This window comes from Prunus avium, chromosome 6 (assembly GCF_965620075.1).
Source record: "Prunus avium chromosome 6, drPruAviu1.hap1.1, whole genome shotgun sequence".
Lineage (NCBI taxonomy): Eukaryota > Viridiplantae > Streptophyta > Magnoliopsida > Rosales > Rosaceae > Prunus > Prunus avium.
The window spans coordinates 31,940,090-31,956,881 of NC_142289.1; the positions used below are offsets into that span (position 1 = coordinate 31,940,090).

A 16,792-nucleotide genomic window follows, 5' to 3' on the forward strand; every position below is an offset into this window, starting at 1 on the left:
TTATAGGCATGTACAAATAGCTACTTTTGAACTTTTCAAAGAAAAAAAATTCTAAATAAAAAGGTGTTATGATTTCTTTGATCATCATGTTGGACTGATAACTAGCTAGCTCTCAGTCTAGTGGTACTTTCCTTCCTCATTTTAGAAGAGATCCCAAATTCTAATCCACAACCTAACAACATAATAATACTACATATCGAAGCAAAGATATTATGAAAACGAAATAAATCATGTTGGAATTTAAATCGTCCAAAAAACAAAATGTTGGGTGTCAAAAGTAGACTTATGGATTACATAGAGTCTCAAATATATGGACTTGACATACTTAGTGATAATCATGTAGAATTGAAAGACTTATGAAGTACCACATACATTTATTATTTAAAAATAATTAGTAATATAGAATTGAAAGCGAAAGCGAAAGTATACAGTATGATAATTATAGACACCTCACTTTCCACTTTCTCCTAATTTTGCTCTTAATCCCTTCCTACATTAATTTTCGAAGAGTGCTGCTATTTCCACCCTCTTATCCTATTTTCCTACTCACCTTATCTTCAAAATTTTAAAGACAAATTTACCCATCTATAAAATGACTTCTATGAACCATTTTCCCACCCATGGTGTTTTGATAATTTTTCGAGTTCATAACTAAAATGAGATTATATTTGAATAATGTATGGTACATGCACGATTGATAATATATTAATAGCATATGAGTTTTTTTAAAATTTAATTATATTACATAAAAATTAAATGCTTCATTGTTTAATCAAGGAATAAAAGACTGGATTAAAGGTTATACAAGCAATAATTTGTTTTAATTCAAACTTGGATGCAGAGTAGGAAGTATATCCGCTCTAACCAACTTGGCTAATTAAGCTCATATTAGAGTTATAAATCACAAGCATGTCGCATAGTAAGGCATATTAGGTAAGGCCAACAATTGACAAACGTTTGTTAATTGTATATTTAACCTAACATTATTACTTGGGAATGCAAATTACCTCAAATCTTAATAATAAACAGAGCCAACTCCATTGTCATTAAACTTTTCTGCTATCATTTAGCTGAACGTGAATAGGCTAATTAGGCCCACACCCACGTACGTTAGATTCCTTTATTTAAAATTGACGGTGGGAAATGTTGACAGTGGGAAAAGGCAGTGACATAGGTCACACAACCAAACATGACACAATTTAAACTTTAGCCTTTATCAAATGAAATGACAAGAAAGACTAAAATTCCAAAGATGAAAACACAAAAGAAAAAAAAATCTACTACATGCATGGAGGGCCCTCTCTTTAAGCCAATGAAGTCTCTTTTTGTTTAGTCCCTCTCTCTCCCAACATGAACATGCACTGGCCCCCCTCTCTCTCTCTCTCTCTCTCTCTCTCTCTCTCTCTCTCTCTCCGAGTTGACTCACTTGTTTTTTTGAGTGCAAACTCAGACTCGTTATCCTCTTAATCTAGTTTCCATTGGTATACATTTCATCTAATAAAACTCTAGTATATAGAGACCAACAAAGGCTCTCTTATAAGTAGCTTTGTAATTGATGTATAGGGATCTCATTGATGACCACTACTAGTGTATTGACTCAAGTCACCCATTGAAGCTAACTTGGCTAGCTCTTGTTGAAAGAAGGGCACTCCGCTAATCGCATCGCCTCCTACTCCGAGAAAATCTCTAGTTAGACTACTTTGCTCACTTTGGCTTTGTTTTATCAGATTGGCTGCTCCAGGCATATTCATCATCAAGTGTTTGTTGCTCAAGAAGGAGCTAGAGAACAACGATCCGTCTCGAATTGTGGTTGCTGGAGTTGAAGAAGACATGGAATTCACCAAATCATTGAAGCTCTCAACTTCATTTTTGTTGTGGTGGTGGCCATATGAACTGAGCTGGTTTGACATGTTGGAAGAATTGGACGATGTGCTCATGAAACCAAAGGCAGTGTCGTTGAATGTTGTTGCTGGGTTGTTGTTGTTGTTGCTTCTTGTAGATCCCATTTGAGCTGCTTTTTGCAAAAGTGCTGTGGCTGACATGGGTTGGTGTTGGTGATTGTTGTTGTTATAGAAAGAGGTAGCAGAAGCACTTATCGTTTCAGACAAACTTCCTTTGGATTCTTCTAATTCCTCCTTAAGTCCCCGAGCCAACGACGAAGATGACATGGAGAGATTAAACGATGCCTCTTCCGGGAACTTATTGTTGTTGATGAGCCACTGCGTCTGCGATGACGATGAAGATCCAAACATGTCCATAGAAGCTGTCGGCACCAATTCCGGCATAAAAGCATTGGAATTGAGATGAGAATTGTTGGCGGCAGCAGGGTCTGAGCCAGCAAATTCTTGCTGAAACATTGGTATAAAATGAGGGATTCTTGGTGTTTGATGATGAGGGTTAATGTTGGTAATATTATTGCACCCATTGATGAAGCTTGGATTCATATTGGTAGTTGAAGCTGAACCAAACCTTGCACTTTCTTCAGCCGCCAATGCATCACAGAAAGCTCGATGAGTTATGAAGCTGTCCTTCCTGTGTAACAAAATTTGGTAAACAATCGATACCCGAAATGTGCATAAAGCTTTAAATTCAAATAGAACCCCCATTAAAGCCTCTACGTGATGAGAGCATTAAATATATATATTAATTATTTTCCCAAATTAATCACATAAAGTAGGGAATTTTTGTTATAATTAAAGAGAATATGTTGGAAAAACAGTTACCTGGAAAAAAGTGTGCCACAGTCACATCTATACTCTCTAGTCCCACAAACCTTGCTATGAGCCTTCCAATCCGATTGAACTGCGTATTTCTTTGAGCATTTCTCACACTTCCATTTCTTCTCACCGTGCTTTCGGCTGAAGTGCTTTTTGATTCCGGTGAGGTCTCCGAGTGCTCGGGAAGGCTCGTGGTGCACGCATGTCCTTTCCGGGCACACGTACACCTTCTTTCGAATCACTTCTTTGTTTGATCTTTGTTTGAGCTTCCATGGAAGGTTGTGGCCGCGTCGGTGAAGCTGCAAGTTCTGGTCTCTCTGGAACCCCTTGTTGCAAATTTCGCAAACGAATCGGTTTGTGGCCATTAGAGATTTTGGGGACAAAGCTATGACTTCTGCATCTGGATCTGCAATTGAATTATTGAAGTAACCAATATCAAACAAAAAGTTCAAAAAAAGAATACAAGATGAAGATTGAGTTGATCAATAGACAAAGCTAAAGAAGTGAAGTGTGTGAAGTTGCAAGGTGGAGATAAAAATACACTTTCCTGGAGTTCCAGGTAAATTCCTCTTCCTCTTGAGTTGATTATCGGCATTAGGGTTAGGGTTAGGGCTGGAACTTAGTTCTTGAGCTAACCCTTTGATGGTGGAGGGAATTGAGAGCCCATCTTCGGACATCATATTGAATCTGAAGTAATTAGAAGTAACGGGGTTGCGGTCTAAAACTTGCTAAGACAAAAGAAGGAACAAGAGAAGAAGCTAAAACTACTAAAACAAATTAAAAAACAAAAGGATTTACTACTATAATTAAGAAGACAATACAAGAAATCTCAGTGCATGTATTGGAATTTTGGATCGCTGAGAACAAGTTAAGAACCCAAAATGAAGCTCTTTTTGTTTTCTGGGAAAACTTTTTACTTTGCTTGAACTTGGAAAGAAAAATGCCAAACATACAGAAAATGAAAGCAAAAGAGAATATTTCTTCTCTCTCTTTCTCTCTCTCTCTCTCCTTCCTTTATCTCATACGGCTGCTCTCCCAAAGTCGGTCAGCCATAGACTCAGCTGGACCGCTAGACCCCATTCTCTCCTTTTACTCAATAATATATATATATATATATATATATATATATATATATAAATCAATATTTTCTTCTTTTTTTTCCTTATAAATGTGGTGAAAACTAATCTTCGTGCATACACGAGCTTAAAAAAATAAAAGTGGGAAAGTTTTAAAAGATGAAATCAAAGGCTTGATTTGAAAAGGGTAAAGGCTATAGATATAGAGAAAGAAAAGTGAGTTGCCTTTACAGCCAGCAATTGATGAGGTGAAAAATGATTATGCCATAATTGTATGAGGACCATATGAGCTCTAAAAAAGATAGAGAGAGAGAGAGAGAGAGAGAGAGAGAGAGAGGGTGGTGCCGTCCGTGAGAGCTGAGTGGGCAGAGAGAGAGGAGTGGGGCCCATGAAAGACTGTCAGTGAGTGACAGAGAGAGAAAGTTGATAATACAAAGACAGGAGAAGACTGGTACCGCTTGACATGTCGACCAAAACCCACGAGACACTACACTCACCCGATGCACACGTACTCTCTCCTCCCTCTACCTACACTTTTTTCTAGAAATTCGCTCCCTCTCTCTCTCTCTCTCTCTCTCTGGTGGCTGGCTTCGCTTCACATTGAGCAACTAGATAAATTAGATTCTTTCCCGACTTTGACTCGGTCTTACTTGCGGTAAAAATTTACATTTACTCAGATTTACTCAGATTTGCGTTTTGCAAGATGTGAGAATCGTACTCACTTGGCCTACAAATCTCTTATTACATATAATAAATTAGTTAGTGCAATATAATTCAGATTAATTATAATATAAGATTGTGTAATGTGTAATTGCTTTGTATTGCAGCATTACTCTATCTCTATCTGTTAGTCCTTTTCTTAGTCAATTTAGGGATTGCTTGGTTAGTTTGCAATGTCTATTCGCACTCAATAATATAAGTAAAATACCTTCATTATTGTACAACAATGCCTTAAGTTTTTGCTTTTCCATTATTTCGGGGATTTGGACCGATGTGGAGGAGGTGGTAGGTTAGATTAAAGACCACCTAAAGTAAGAGCAAATAAACAAAATGTATGGACTCAGACCAAAAAAAATACAAAATGAATGGAGGAACTATACTTACCTGCGCTAGCTGCAATAGAAGTTTAATTTGTGATTAACAATTCACATGTAACATTTGGTTAGATTCTCAGGCCATGTAACAAATAGTAATTGGCTTCTGAAAGTATCTCCTCAATTTACTTTTTCAAGAAAATGTATCAAACTAAGAACGGAAAAAATTATTTATCCTCTTATTCAATAAATTTCATACGTTTCTTTTTGTCCAGAAGATTTCAATGGGATCTAGCCCAATAAAAAATGACTTTGATTTGCAGACCAGTGGTCTTAGGTTAGAACCTCGGTGACACCTTGCTAGTGTGTGTGAGAAAACCTCATATTTGTTTGTATTCAAAAACAAGAAAGAATACAAAGGCCAAATACATGATGGGTTGTGAACTAGCACAATACCACCACCATATTTGTTGGGCTCAACACAAACATTCTAGCCCGCGACATCTTCATATATAGGGTTGCAAGGCTGAAGCTAGAATCTATATCCCTCAAAAGAATAAGCTTGATCCTAAAACGATTATCGGCCATTTTATTGGTTATCCTACAAGATCAAAGGGTTTTAGATTTTACTGTCCAAATTATGGTACTCGAATTGTTGAGATTGGTTGTACAAATTTTATAGAGCATGAGAAGAATGCTACAGGGAATGAAGATTTTATTTTTGAAGAAGAAAGGGATGTAGATGTGATTGAGAATGTTGAACCAGATGTTATACCATTGATTCCCTTAAGTGATATCACACTAGCCCATCAGAATGATCAATTGAACCCTCCACAGTTCGAAAAACCAGTTGACCAACAACAAGAACAAGCTACAGAAAATCCTCAACCAGAAAATTTTGCAGAACCAATGCAGTTGAGAAGATATGACAAACCAAGAAGATCCACAGTGTAACATCCCACATCGACCAACAGAGAGGGGGTGATGTGCCTTATATGTACATGCCCGCCTCCATCTAGCACGAGGCCTTTTGGGAGCTCATTGGCTTCGGATTCATGGGAACTCCGAAGTTAAGCGAGTTGGGGCTAGAGCAATCCCAGGATGGGTGACCCACTGGGAAGTTGCTCGTGAGTTCCCAGAAACAAAACCGTGAGGGTAGAGAGGGGGCCCAAAGTGGACAATATCGTACTACGGCGGAGCGATCCCGGGATGTGACAATTTGGTATCAGAGCCACTCTGACGTGTGGTGCGAGTGTGCCGACGAGGACGTCGGGCCCCTAAGGGGGATGGATTGTAACATCCCACATCGACCAACGGAGAGGGGGTGATATGCCTTATATGTACATGCTCGCCTCCATCTAGCACGAAGCCTTTTGGGAGCTCACTGGCTTCGGATTCATGGGAACTCCGAAGTTAAGCGAGTTGGGGCTAGAGCAATCCCAGGATGGGTAACCCATTGGGAAGTTGCTCGTAAGTTCCCAGAAACAAAACCGCGATGGTAGATAGGGGGGCCAAAACGGACAATATCATACTACGGCGGAGCGATCCGGGATGTGACACACAGCAAATTCAGATTATGTGTACTTACAGGAAGCAGATTTTGACATTAGAGATGAGGCTGATCCAACAAGTTTTAAAGAAGATATGGAGAGTCAGAATGCAGAAAAATGGAGGGAAGCAATGTTAAATGAACTCGAATGCATGAAGAATAATCAAGTATGGGAATTAGTTGATCTCACAAGAGCCATAATTTGGTAGGCTCGAAATAGGTGTTTAAAACAACGAAGGATAATGATAGAAAAATTGAAAGATTTAAGACTATATTGGTAGCAAAAGGATTCACCCAAATGGTGGAATTGACTACACTGAGACGTTTTCTCCAATTTCCACCAAAGATTCTTTCCGCATAATTATGGCATTGGTGGAGCATTATGACTTGCTTTTTACATGAAATTGATGTAAAAACTAGCTTCCTAAAAGGTGAACTTGAAGAAGCAAATTTTATGAGGCAACCTGAAGGGCTTGCAAAGGAGGGAAAATAGCATATGGTTTGCAAACTTGACAAGGCAATTTATGGACTAAAGCAAGCAAGCAGGAGGTCAAATTCCATCAAACTGTCTCATCCTATGGTTTTGAAGATAACATAGCCGATCAATGCATTTATCTGAAGAAGTGTGGGAGCCGATTTATTTTTCTAGTGATGTATGTCAATGATATACTTTTGGCTATAAATGATCACAATTTATTGAAAGGCACTAAAGAGCTACTTTCAAACAATTTTAAGATGAAGGATTTAGGATAAACTGCTTTTGTGTTAGGTATTGAAATTCAAAGAGACCGAGCTTGAGGTCTGCTAGGTTTGTCGCATAAAACATACATTGAAAAGATACTCAAGCGTTTTGACATGAGTATGTGTTCTAGACAAAAGGTCCTTTAGCTAAAGGAGATATGAAGATGGAGCATATGAGAGTTCATGTTTTTAAAATTAAAGAAAGATAATTGTTATGTATTTATAAGTAATTCTCTTGGTTAAATATATATATATAAGAAAGCTCATTCATATAACTGTAATCTTAATTTTTCAGACTGAAATCGTCAAGAAGGCCCATTGTTGAAATCTCAATGGATCAATTCGGATATAACCATTTTGTGTACTAATTAATATTTATATCTTATTTTATTTTATTATATATGTGTAGTTACGTGTCAAAGAAAAACAAATGCTAAGTAAGCATGACTATATACCAGCTTTGTCAATTCACCAAGAAAAGTTGTATAGGATTGGAGGAATTGGAAACTATCTTATCTGCAAAGCTAGACCACATAAATATAACTTGAATGGTATGTATTTGTAAACCGCCAAACACCATCCAATAGGAAAGGAGTTACTGCCAACATATTCCCTATATATATATATAGAACATTACTTGCATAGCAAACGGGAAAAAAAACGTATGAGAGAGAAATAGTAGTAAAGAGAAGTAAGAAAAAGAGTGAAAAACTGAGTTTGTGAATGCGGTGGAAAATTGGGAAACACCTTACATTTCTAGCAAGAGTTTTGGTGTCAAGGTAGGGGTTTCTTGGGGACCTTTTACAGAGATTGTTTTAATTAAATTTCGTGAGCATTATATTATGCGTGGTACAATTTGGTTGACATTCCTTGTATTGCGTGTGTTTACGTACTCTTAACTATTTGAATAATGTTGGCATAATTATATATGCATTTGTGATATTTTAAATGGCTACATTGTTGTGGGATATATGGATATGTGAAATGCATAATTATCATGTCATGGAAATTAGTTGAAGATGTTGGGTGGAGAAAATAATTATGGAAAATAGGGTAATGGAAATAGTCTTTTGTGTAGTTAAGTCTAACTCTTGGCAGGTATCAAGTCTCAGGGATCCCACAGTGCACATGGTTTTTATTTGGTGATTGGGAGTGGCGACAGGGAGTTAGACAAGATGACTAACAAAAGGGGAATTATGGGATGGTTGAGATGAGTGTTAGTTCATATAAATGGGCATTCGGGACCAAGTGGTATAAGCATGGTATGGGACGTGCAGGTCTGCTTGTCCAGTTATATGAATTAACGGGATTAGATGAAGAGTATTCATGCATTATTATTAATAATGTAATATTTGACTATGTGATTGTATGTCACTTAATTTAATTATATCAATTTCCTGTAAAAAAAAAGGTTTATGTCCCTACTGAGTTGTGGTTTCGCTCACCCCCTAACAGATTTTGCAGGTACTGAATCTAAAATATAGAGGTTGTGATGATTTTGGCATATCTATAGAATGTATTGTGTACATAGCTTGTGGATGAATAATGACCTACTCCTTTAGTGAACTCTCTTAAGTAGTTCTAACTTGTAAAATAATGTAAAATTTTAAGATTTCAGATGTTTTCATTTCCGCTGAATATTCTATGTGAAATATTTATTTATTTATTTAAATGTTTCTTCACGTTTTAGTTTTAATTTTTATTAAATTTTATAATTAAGGTGTGAATCACGACTTAACCCAAGGTTACGTATACCCCTGAGTTGGGGCGTGACAGAGCATTGCCCCAAGAATAAAGAAGAATAAGCTGAGATGAGGAATAAGTCGTATGCTTCTCTAGTTGGAAGCATAATGTACGCACAAGTGTGTACAAGGCAAGACCTAGCCTTGTGCATTAGCAACATGGGGAGATTTTAGTCAAATTTGGGAATGCAACATTGGATAACTGGAAAGAAGATTCTAAGATATCTACGGAGAACAAAGGCTTACATGTTGATTTACAGACAGAGAGAATTTGGAGCTTGTTGGTTATGCTGATGCGTATCTTGGAAATGCAGAGGATGATTACATCTCTACTTCAGGTTTTCTTTCCAAGATGGCAGGAGCAGCTGTTGCCTGGAAGAGTGCTAAACAATATGGTGTTTCGAGTTCAATTGTGTTTTTAGAATACGTAGCTTGCTGTGAAGCCACTTCTCATGCAGTATGGCTATGGAATTTTATCAAAGACATTAAGGTGGTGGACTCAATTTCAAGACTAGTACAGATATACAATGACAACACTACGGTTGTTTTTCACTGCTTGAACAACAAGATGTCGTCTGGACTTCAACATATTTAATAGTGCGGGAGAAGGTAGCAGACACTACTACAATTATGTTAAACAACGACACCCAATAGACGACCGTTTATATAAAAACTGTCGTGGTATTTTAAAAGACGACGAGTGTTATAATACCGTCGTGATAAGGTGCCTAATACGCTGATGCTTCGAGTTAATTTATAAAGTTACGACGATACCTTATTACAACCGTCGTGTTTTTAGGAGGCGCTAAACAAAATTTAACTTTTAAGTTCGCGAGCGCGGAGCTTTTCAGAAAACCCACGCTCTCTCAAACAATGTACTACATCATGACCTTTCAGAAGAAAACCCTTTCTCACATCTATGAAGCACATCTCCCTCGCGCCGTCCACCGAACTTGCCTTGATCGCCATCTCCGTCGAGCCGTTCAGGTCACCGATCTTGCCGCGTTCGTCATCTCCCTCGCGCTGCCCATGGAAGCTACCCTTCCTCATCGCGACCATTTTTAAGCCCCCATCTGGATTCCCATCTTCCATTTCATAAGCTTTAGATTAGATCTTCTTCCTCGTGGACCAGAAAGGTACGAAGTTACTTTTCTAGGAGTTTGCTTAGGCTTCTTCTGATTTGTTGTCTAAAAATTCGATGCAAATTTTCATGATTTTTTGTTTGCATCGAGGATATTTTGAATCCTTCAGTTCCCATGGATCTCAGACTCTCCGGGATTCTCATGGGTAGCCAAAGTGCGGCTGCACTCATTGGGTTGTTGATTTTGGTAATTATCAAAAGAGCAGGGCAGGGCAGAGGAACAGAGAAGATAAATTTAATAGATCCATGGTTGAGAAAATTTCCGTTCGAAGCTCCCCAAAGCCGAACATCAATGCAAGTAAGGCCCTCTTTGTTTCCTTAATTCCTTTGAAAGTCCCTAATTTTAATGACTGAAAAAAAAAAAACAGAAAACAAAGATGCATGCTTTATGGTTTTTAGTTCGTGAAGAAAAGGGTTATTTAAAATACTCAAAGCAATTCTAATACACTTTAGTTTGGCAGATTGGAGAAAGAAGAAGTGGCTGAAATGGCCACAGAGAATGGCTGTTACCATATATATGTATGTTTCTTTAAAAGAATTAAAGGAATCTTTGTTTTTGAGTTCAGATTTGCTGCTGTTGGTATGGGTTATAGGTTTGGATTTAGGTATTGATTATAGATAATTGGAGTAGTTCAGTTAAACCCATTCTCTTACTTTGGCTCTGCTTTTTATCCCTATTGTTATTTTCAGGAATACTTTGTTTATGGTTATCTTTTCTTAGAGCAGCTCACACAAGACGCACTGTGCATGGACAAAAACAACATGACTGCTGAAGTAAGATTTGTGTTTGTGGAGTTTGATGTTAATTTTGCAAGTCTTGTAGAAGGGCTTGCTGTTGCTGATATTGTTACAGGGGAGGGGAATACAACAACTTGGAAGTAGCACTACTCCAACTAATTTTATTTTAGTTTTTTTATTCCCAAATGAAGCTAGACAGGGCTACATATCCCCTTATTTCATCACCAACCAAAAAAATCAGAAATGTGTAAGTTTTAGTTTGACTCAGCGATAACTATATCTTGAAACTGTTAGAGGGCTGCTTGTTAAAGTTAGCAGCACCTCAAGTCCCTTTTTGCTTGATGCTGATTATCTTCAAACAACTGTATGTGCTGATAGGAATTGGAAAATCCTCTAATCATAATCCATGAGAAGAAAATCTCAAGTATTAATGTCGTGGTTAAAGTATTGGAGTTGGCTTTGCAGGTTAGCATTTCTCTGGTTAGGTTCACTAGTTTTTTTTTTCTTTTTTCAATTGGTTGACAAACTTTTGCTCCTCCTTTTCAGAAGCAAAGGCCTTTGCTGATTGTCGCCACATATGTGGAGAGTGACCTTATTCTAAATAAGCTTCGTGCTAGAATCAAGGTTTGCTTTCAGTTGTTTTTATGCTCTTGTTTGAGGTTTTTTTTTTCTTTCCTATGTAATCGTTTGGTTCTTTGTGTAGGGAAGTCAGCTTTTGCTAATCTAATGTGATTTGCTACAGGTCTGTGCAATCAAAGCCCCTGGTTTTGGTGAAAATAGGAAATCCAGTCTCCAGGATCTTGCCGTTCTCACTGGGGGTTCTGTAAGTTTATTTTTCTTATTATTAGCTTTGTATTATTATTACCTGACCTAATCAAATGCATCTCTTTTGAATTTTATTGACCTGGAAATGACATCTCTTTTGTATTTTAGATTATTACTGAGGAGAGGAGCTTGGTTGAATCTTGACAAAGTGGAATTGAATATGCTCGGTACTTGCAAAAAGGTGAGCTTTGATATACTTGAGGTTTTGTTTGCGTTGTTGTCAGTCTAACCATGACATGTAGTTCTTTGATGAGGAGAATTTTTAATGGAGTTTCCCATTCGATTTAATGATATTTTTCCATATCTTGTTTTTCTTCCACTCTCCTAACGAATGGGGTAATACTACAGGTCACAAATTCAAAAGATGACACTGTAATTCTTGATGGTGCTGGTGACAAGAAGGTTATTGATGACATATCTGAACAGGTTACTGTTGCTTCATTGTGAAATAGTGTTAGTCCAATTTGTAACTGTTGTCATCAATGGTTTGCATTTTGTTATATATTTCAAAACAAAAGTTATAAAAGAAAATGGTTTTCCTCTTTGTTAATTGAGAATCATCTGCAACTATGATTTCAGATCTGCACATAACCTGTTGCTGATATTGCTGGGAGGGGAATAAAGCAGCTTGGAAAATGTGCACGAAGGCAAAGCCAACTCATACACTGAAGAACAAATTGATGAAGTTAAAATCAAATTAGCAAAATTTGTGAGCTCCATTATTTCTAATTATAGGTAGGAAGTATGTATGTAATGGAACAAAAATTGGTTGACTATGTAATAACTATTGAATCATCAAGTTTTATGAAAGAAATAATTTTTGAGTGTATGTATTTATTAATACAGCATTATAATTGGTATTCTAGTTAAAATTGTTGTATAGAATCATAGGAAACAAAAAACTAAAAATAACTAAAAATGTAACACCATACCATCTTCTTTATATACAATCAACGATGCTTTTTTAACAAAACCGACGTCTTTGGATATAATAAAACACAATTCTTTTTAAAAAAACCCGTCGTCTTTACACCTAATAGACGACGGTTTTTTCTCAAAACCGTCGTCTATTACATATAATAGACGACGGTTTTTCTCAAAACTGTCGTCTATTAGGTGTAAAGACGACGGTTTTGATTAAAGAACCGTCGTCTATTATATGAAATAGACGACGGTTTTGAGAAAAACCGTCGTCTTTACAAATAATAGACGACGGGGATTTACCGTCGTGGTTTTATGCATCAAAAGATGTCGGTGGATTTCACGACGGTTAAAAAACGGAATACACGACGGTGGATTACCGTCGTCTATTGCAATTTTTGTAGTAGTGAGACAAACTAGTCATGTTTGATCATATCAAAACTCAAGATATGATTGCATATCCATTTACAAAGTTTCTAACTTCATAAGCTTTTCTGAGACATGTTGAGAGCATGAGATTATTTCCTAGCTTTGATGTGGCAATCTAGTGGGAGTCTTATTTTCCATTCTGATAATTTTCTAGTATGTCTAATTTTGCTATTTTCGGGATTGAGGAATATGCATTTAAGGATATTAATTTGGTTGACAGTTTTGATTATTGAACAATTTCTACCATTTTAACTATTTAGCTCTTTAAACTTAGGCTTTTTATCACAAATGGTCCTTGACGTTTACGAAATTATCGCGAATGGTCCTTGAGGTTTTTTTGTGACACTAATAGTCCTTAACGTTAGGGATTTTTATCACAAATGGTCCTTCCGTTAGAAATTCTGTTAAGTTTATGATGTGGAAGATAAGTGGAGCCCATATGTCCAATCACATCGTGACATGTGGATTGAATAAATAATAAAATATTTTTTTTTATGAAAATCCATTAAAAATCCATTTAGCCGCTCTCTCTCCCTTTCCCTCTGCCCTCTCTCCTCCCTGTGCTCTCCCTCTCCCTCTGTTATTTTCTTGCCTCTACAACCCGACCACCCCATGCCCACCCGCAACCCACCCCTCTCCCTCTGTATATTTTGCAAAATAATCACTTGCACAAGGTAGATTCACATTTCCTTTTACACAAACATTTATTCAAAAACTTAAAATAATTAAAAATAGAGGGGGAGAGTAGAGGAGGAGAGAAAATACAGAGGGAGAGGGTAGGGGAGTTGCGGTTTGCGGGTAGCAGCGTTAAAAAAACAGAGACCATTAAAAGAATCCCAGAGACCATTTTTTCTTGCGGGTGACAGTGGGCAAGAAAAAAACAAAAGGGAATTCTCAGGTTGTGGGTTATGATATATATACAACTATACAAATAGAAAATCAGACACATATTGCAGGGAAATCTAATTACTTTATACCTTGCTTCAGCTCCATGTTGTATTCTCAGGTTGTGGGTTATGCAATATTGTGTGTATCCCTATCAGACGATGATGTTATGCAGGGAAATCTAATTACTATATATGAGTTATATTATTATTTTTACTGAGGGAGAAGTAGAGGACAGGGAGGAGAGAGGTAGAGCATAGGGGGAGAGAGGGGTGGGTTGCGGGTGGGCATGGGGTAGTCGGGTTGTAGAGGCAAGAAAATAACAGAGGGAGAGGGAGAGCACAGGGAGGAGAGAGGGCAGAGGGAAAGGGAGATAGAGCGGCTAAATGGATTTTTAATGGATTTTCATACAAAAAATATTTTATTATTTATTCAATCCACATGTCACGATGTGATTGGACATATGGGCTCCACTTATCTTCCACATCATAAACTTAACAGAATTTCTAACGGAAGGACCATTTGGGATAAAAATTCCTAACGTTAAGGACTATTAGTGTCACAAAAAAACCTCAAGGACCATTCGCGATAATTTCGTAAACGTCAAGGACCATTTGTGATAAAAAGCCTTAAACTTATTATGCATTTTGTTTATGCATGTGAGTTTATGGTTTGTTTGAGATACTATAGTTTTAATAACATTTCCGATTGACTCTTGCTAACTCATAAAAGGGTATATGTACTGAAAAGCATAAAGATTCACATTACGGATCAGTACATGTTAAGGTTCACATTTTTAGGTGCTTCATGTGATTTGAGATTGCATTATGTGATTATAGATGACCTGTCTTGCTAAAGTAGAGCAGTGCTTGTCTATAGTTCTTTTTGTCTAATTGCTTTTCACTGTAGCTTGAAGGGAAAGATTTAACTATTTTAAACTCATGGCCAATAAAGATTATCAAACTTTTGCGATATAGAAGCTTAGTGCTCTAGTACTTGATCTAGTAGGAGAATGTTATATTCCTATTTTGATCGATGCACTAGATACTAAGTTATATAATGTTTGATAAGAATTTAAATTCGGGTATACCTTGAGGCCCAAAACCTTGTGAAATAAGGAAAGTTTTGAAGCCAATTAAAGGGGTCCTATTTATTTCCACTTGCATGAACCGTGGCTTGATGGGCTTAGAGTGTTAGTCAAGTCAGACCTTGGTGATGAGTAAAGACGACTTGACCTAGCCCTATATAAGCTTAAAACCCTGCTCTCATCAAACACATTCTCTAACCGTAATCTCATCATAAAGAGAGAGTTGAAACTGTTTCTTGGAGAGAGCAGAAGTCTTAAGCCGTTCGTGTCTTTTGCTTGTGTTGCCGCTGCTGCAATTGAATGAGTTCTGAGATCGTGTACTCAAGGAAGATGATACCAAGTATGTCTTCTATGTATTTTAGGTTGTGTGAAAGATCATGGACGCTTATATAGAAAATCTAACAAACACAACAATGCTTGCAACGCATAAATGAATTACCTTTAATAAGCTTTGATTGCATCGAGCCATCTTGAAGTTGATCTCAGTCACAATAGATTATCTTAGCACTAACCTAGATTAGTCTAGCTTATTGAGCTTGATTAGGTGCATAAGAAATTACAATCAAATTTTACCTGTTTGTCAAAGAAAGCTAAGAATATAGCTTAGCCAAAATCCTAACACACGTTTATAAAGACAAGTTGTTGTAGCATAGGGTGCGTCCAGATCGAATAGTGAGATGAGGAGTTTGAGTGATAGATGGATAGGAGGGAGATATGAAAGGGAGAGATGTGAAAATGGGGGAGGATAACATGGGGAAGGAAAGGGGGAAAATTTAAAATTTCGGGTAAGGGATTTTAGGGAAATTGAGGACTACCCGTATAGGGATTTGATAGTTGCTAAAAGGAGAAGCCACTAGTAGAAGCAGCAACAAAAGGCAAAGAGAAATGAAAGGGAGTCGATTTGATTAGAGAGCATAGGAAAATCACGCACAAGGGGTGGGATGGTGGGTGGAGCCACCGGCTTTCAAACCAGCCGAGAGAGAGTAGTTTTTGCAAGGATGAAACTAAGAAATGTAACCTAGAAAATGAAAAATAAAATATTAAAAAATGAAGAAAATTAGGCTTCATTTGGCCATTTGGATGGAGGGATTCCATATTTATAGATTTAGATGGCACTATAAGGTAAAATTTTTAATTTAGGCTATTACAACCCTTGTATGCCAAGATTTGGACAAGAAAGAAAAGAAAAAACAAATGAATTTCAAATGTTTCCTTGGATATATTAATTTCAAATCCATTTCAAATATACTCTAGTTATTTCAAATACATTCCATATCTAATGTGGTTCTTGTTTTTTAGCAAATTTAGCCTTATTTTCAAATCCAAATCCTTTCTTTCAAATCCCTCCTTCCAAATGGTAAGGGATTAAGTAATTAACTAAACAAGGCATGATCGATGAGGATATATGTATTGGAGCGACTATTCTTGTTTATATATTTTACAAAGCAATATTCCAAAACTATGTGTTTGGATGAGGAAAATTAAAAGTATTGAGGAATTCATAAATTAATTTAAAATGACGGAAATCAATGTTTTAGAATTTGTAAAGTTTCTTATTTGGCTAATGGATTTAAATATGGAATTTAACATTTATAATCTTGGAATTTTAGAAATAACAACTATTTAGATATAATTTAAATTTCAGATTTATTCTTCCAAATTCTATGTTTTTTTCCCACAGGGAATTTCTAGATTTTTTTTTTAAATCAAAACATAGGAATTAGTTTATGATAATTTAGAAATTCTGATTTTTGTCAAAATTTCAAGTTTATTCCCTCATCCAAACGCACCGTTAATGTATGGGAAAGGGGATAAAAACTCACGTGCAAGGGGACAAACATACTCTTTTGATCAACTTATCTAACCTAAATCTGCTTCTTATATGTATTTGTTGCTCTTATGTAGTG

The 16,792-nt window shown here is 36.7% G+C and overlaps 1 protein-coding gene and 1 long non-coding RNA gene across 2 annotated transcripts; one reads left to right on the top strand and one right to left on the bottom strand.

Moving 5' to 3' along the window:
• Positions 1 to 1,190: 1,190 nt before the first annotated feature.
• Positions 1,191 to 3,805, bottom strand: LOC110771054 (uncharacterized). The gene is made up of 3 exons (XM_088255373.1): positions 3,259 to 3,805; positions 2,724 to 3,123; positions 1,191 to 2,532 (listed from the first exon to the last, which is right to left on the bottom strand). Exons 1-3 carry the CDS (start codon positions 3,395 to 3,397, stop codon positions 1,569 to 1,571), a joined length of 1,503 nt encoding a protein of 500 aa, XP_088111499.1. The 5' UTR covers positions 3,398 to 3,805; the 3' UTR covers positions 1,191 to 1,568.
• Positions 3,806 to 10,883: 7,078 nt separating this feature from the next.
• On the top strand, positions 10,884 to 11,731 carry LOC148294047 (uncharacterized). The gene is made up of 4 exons (XR_015836241.1): positions 10,884 to 11,203; positions 11,285 to 11,362; positions 11,481 to 11,561; positions 11,672 to 11,731. It is a non-coding gene; the product is annotated as an uncharacterized LOC148294047 (long non-coding RNA).
• Positions 11,732 to 16,792: the final 5,061 nt, after the last annotated feature.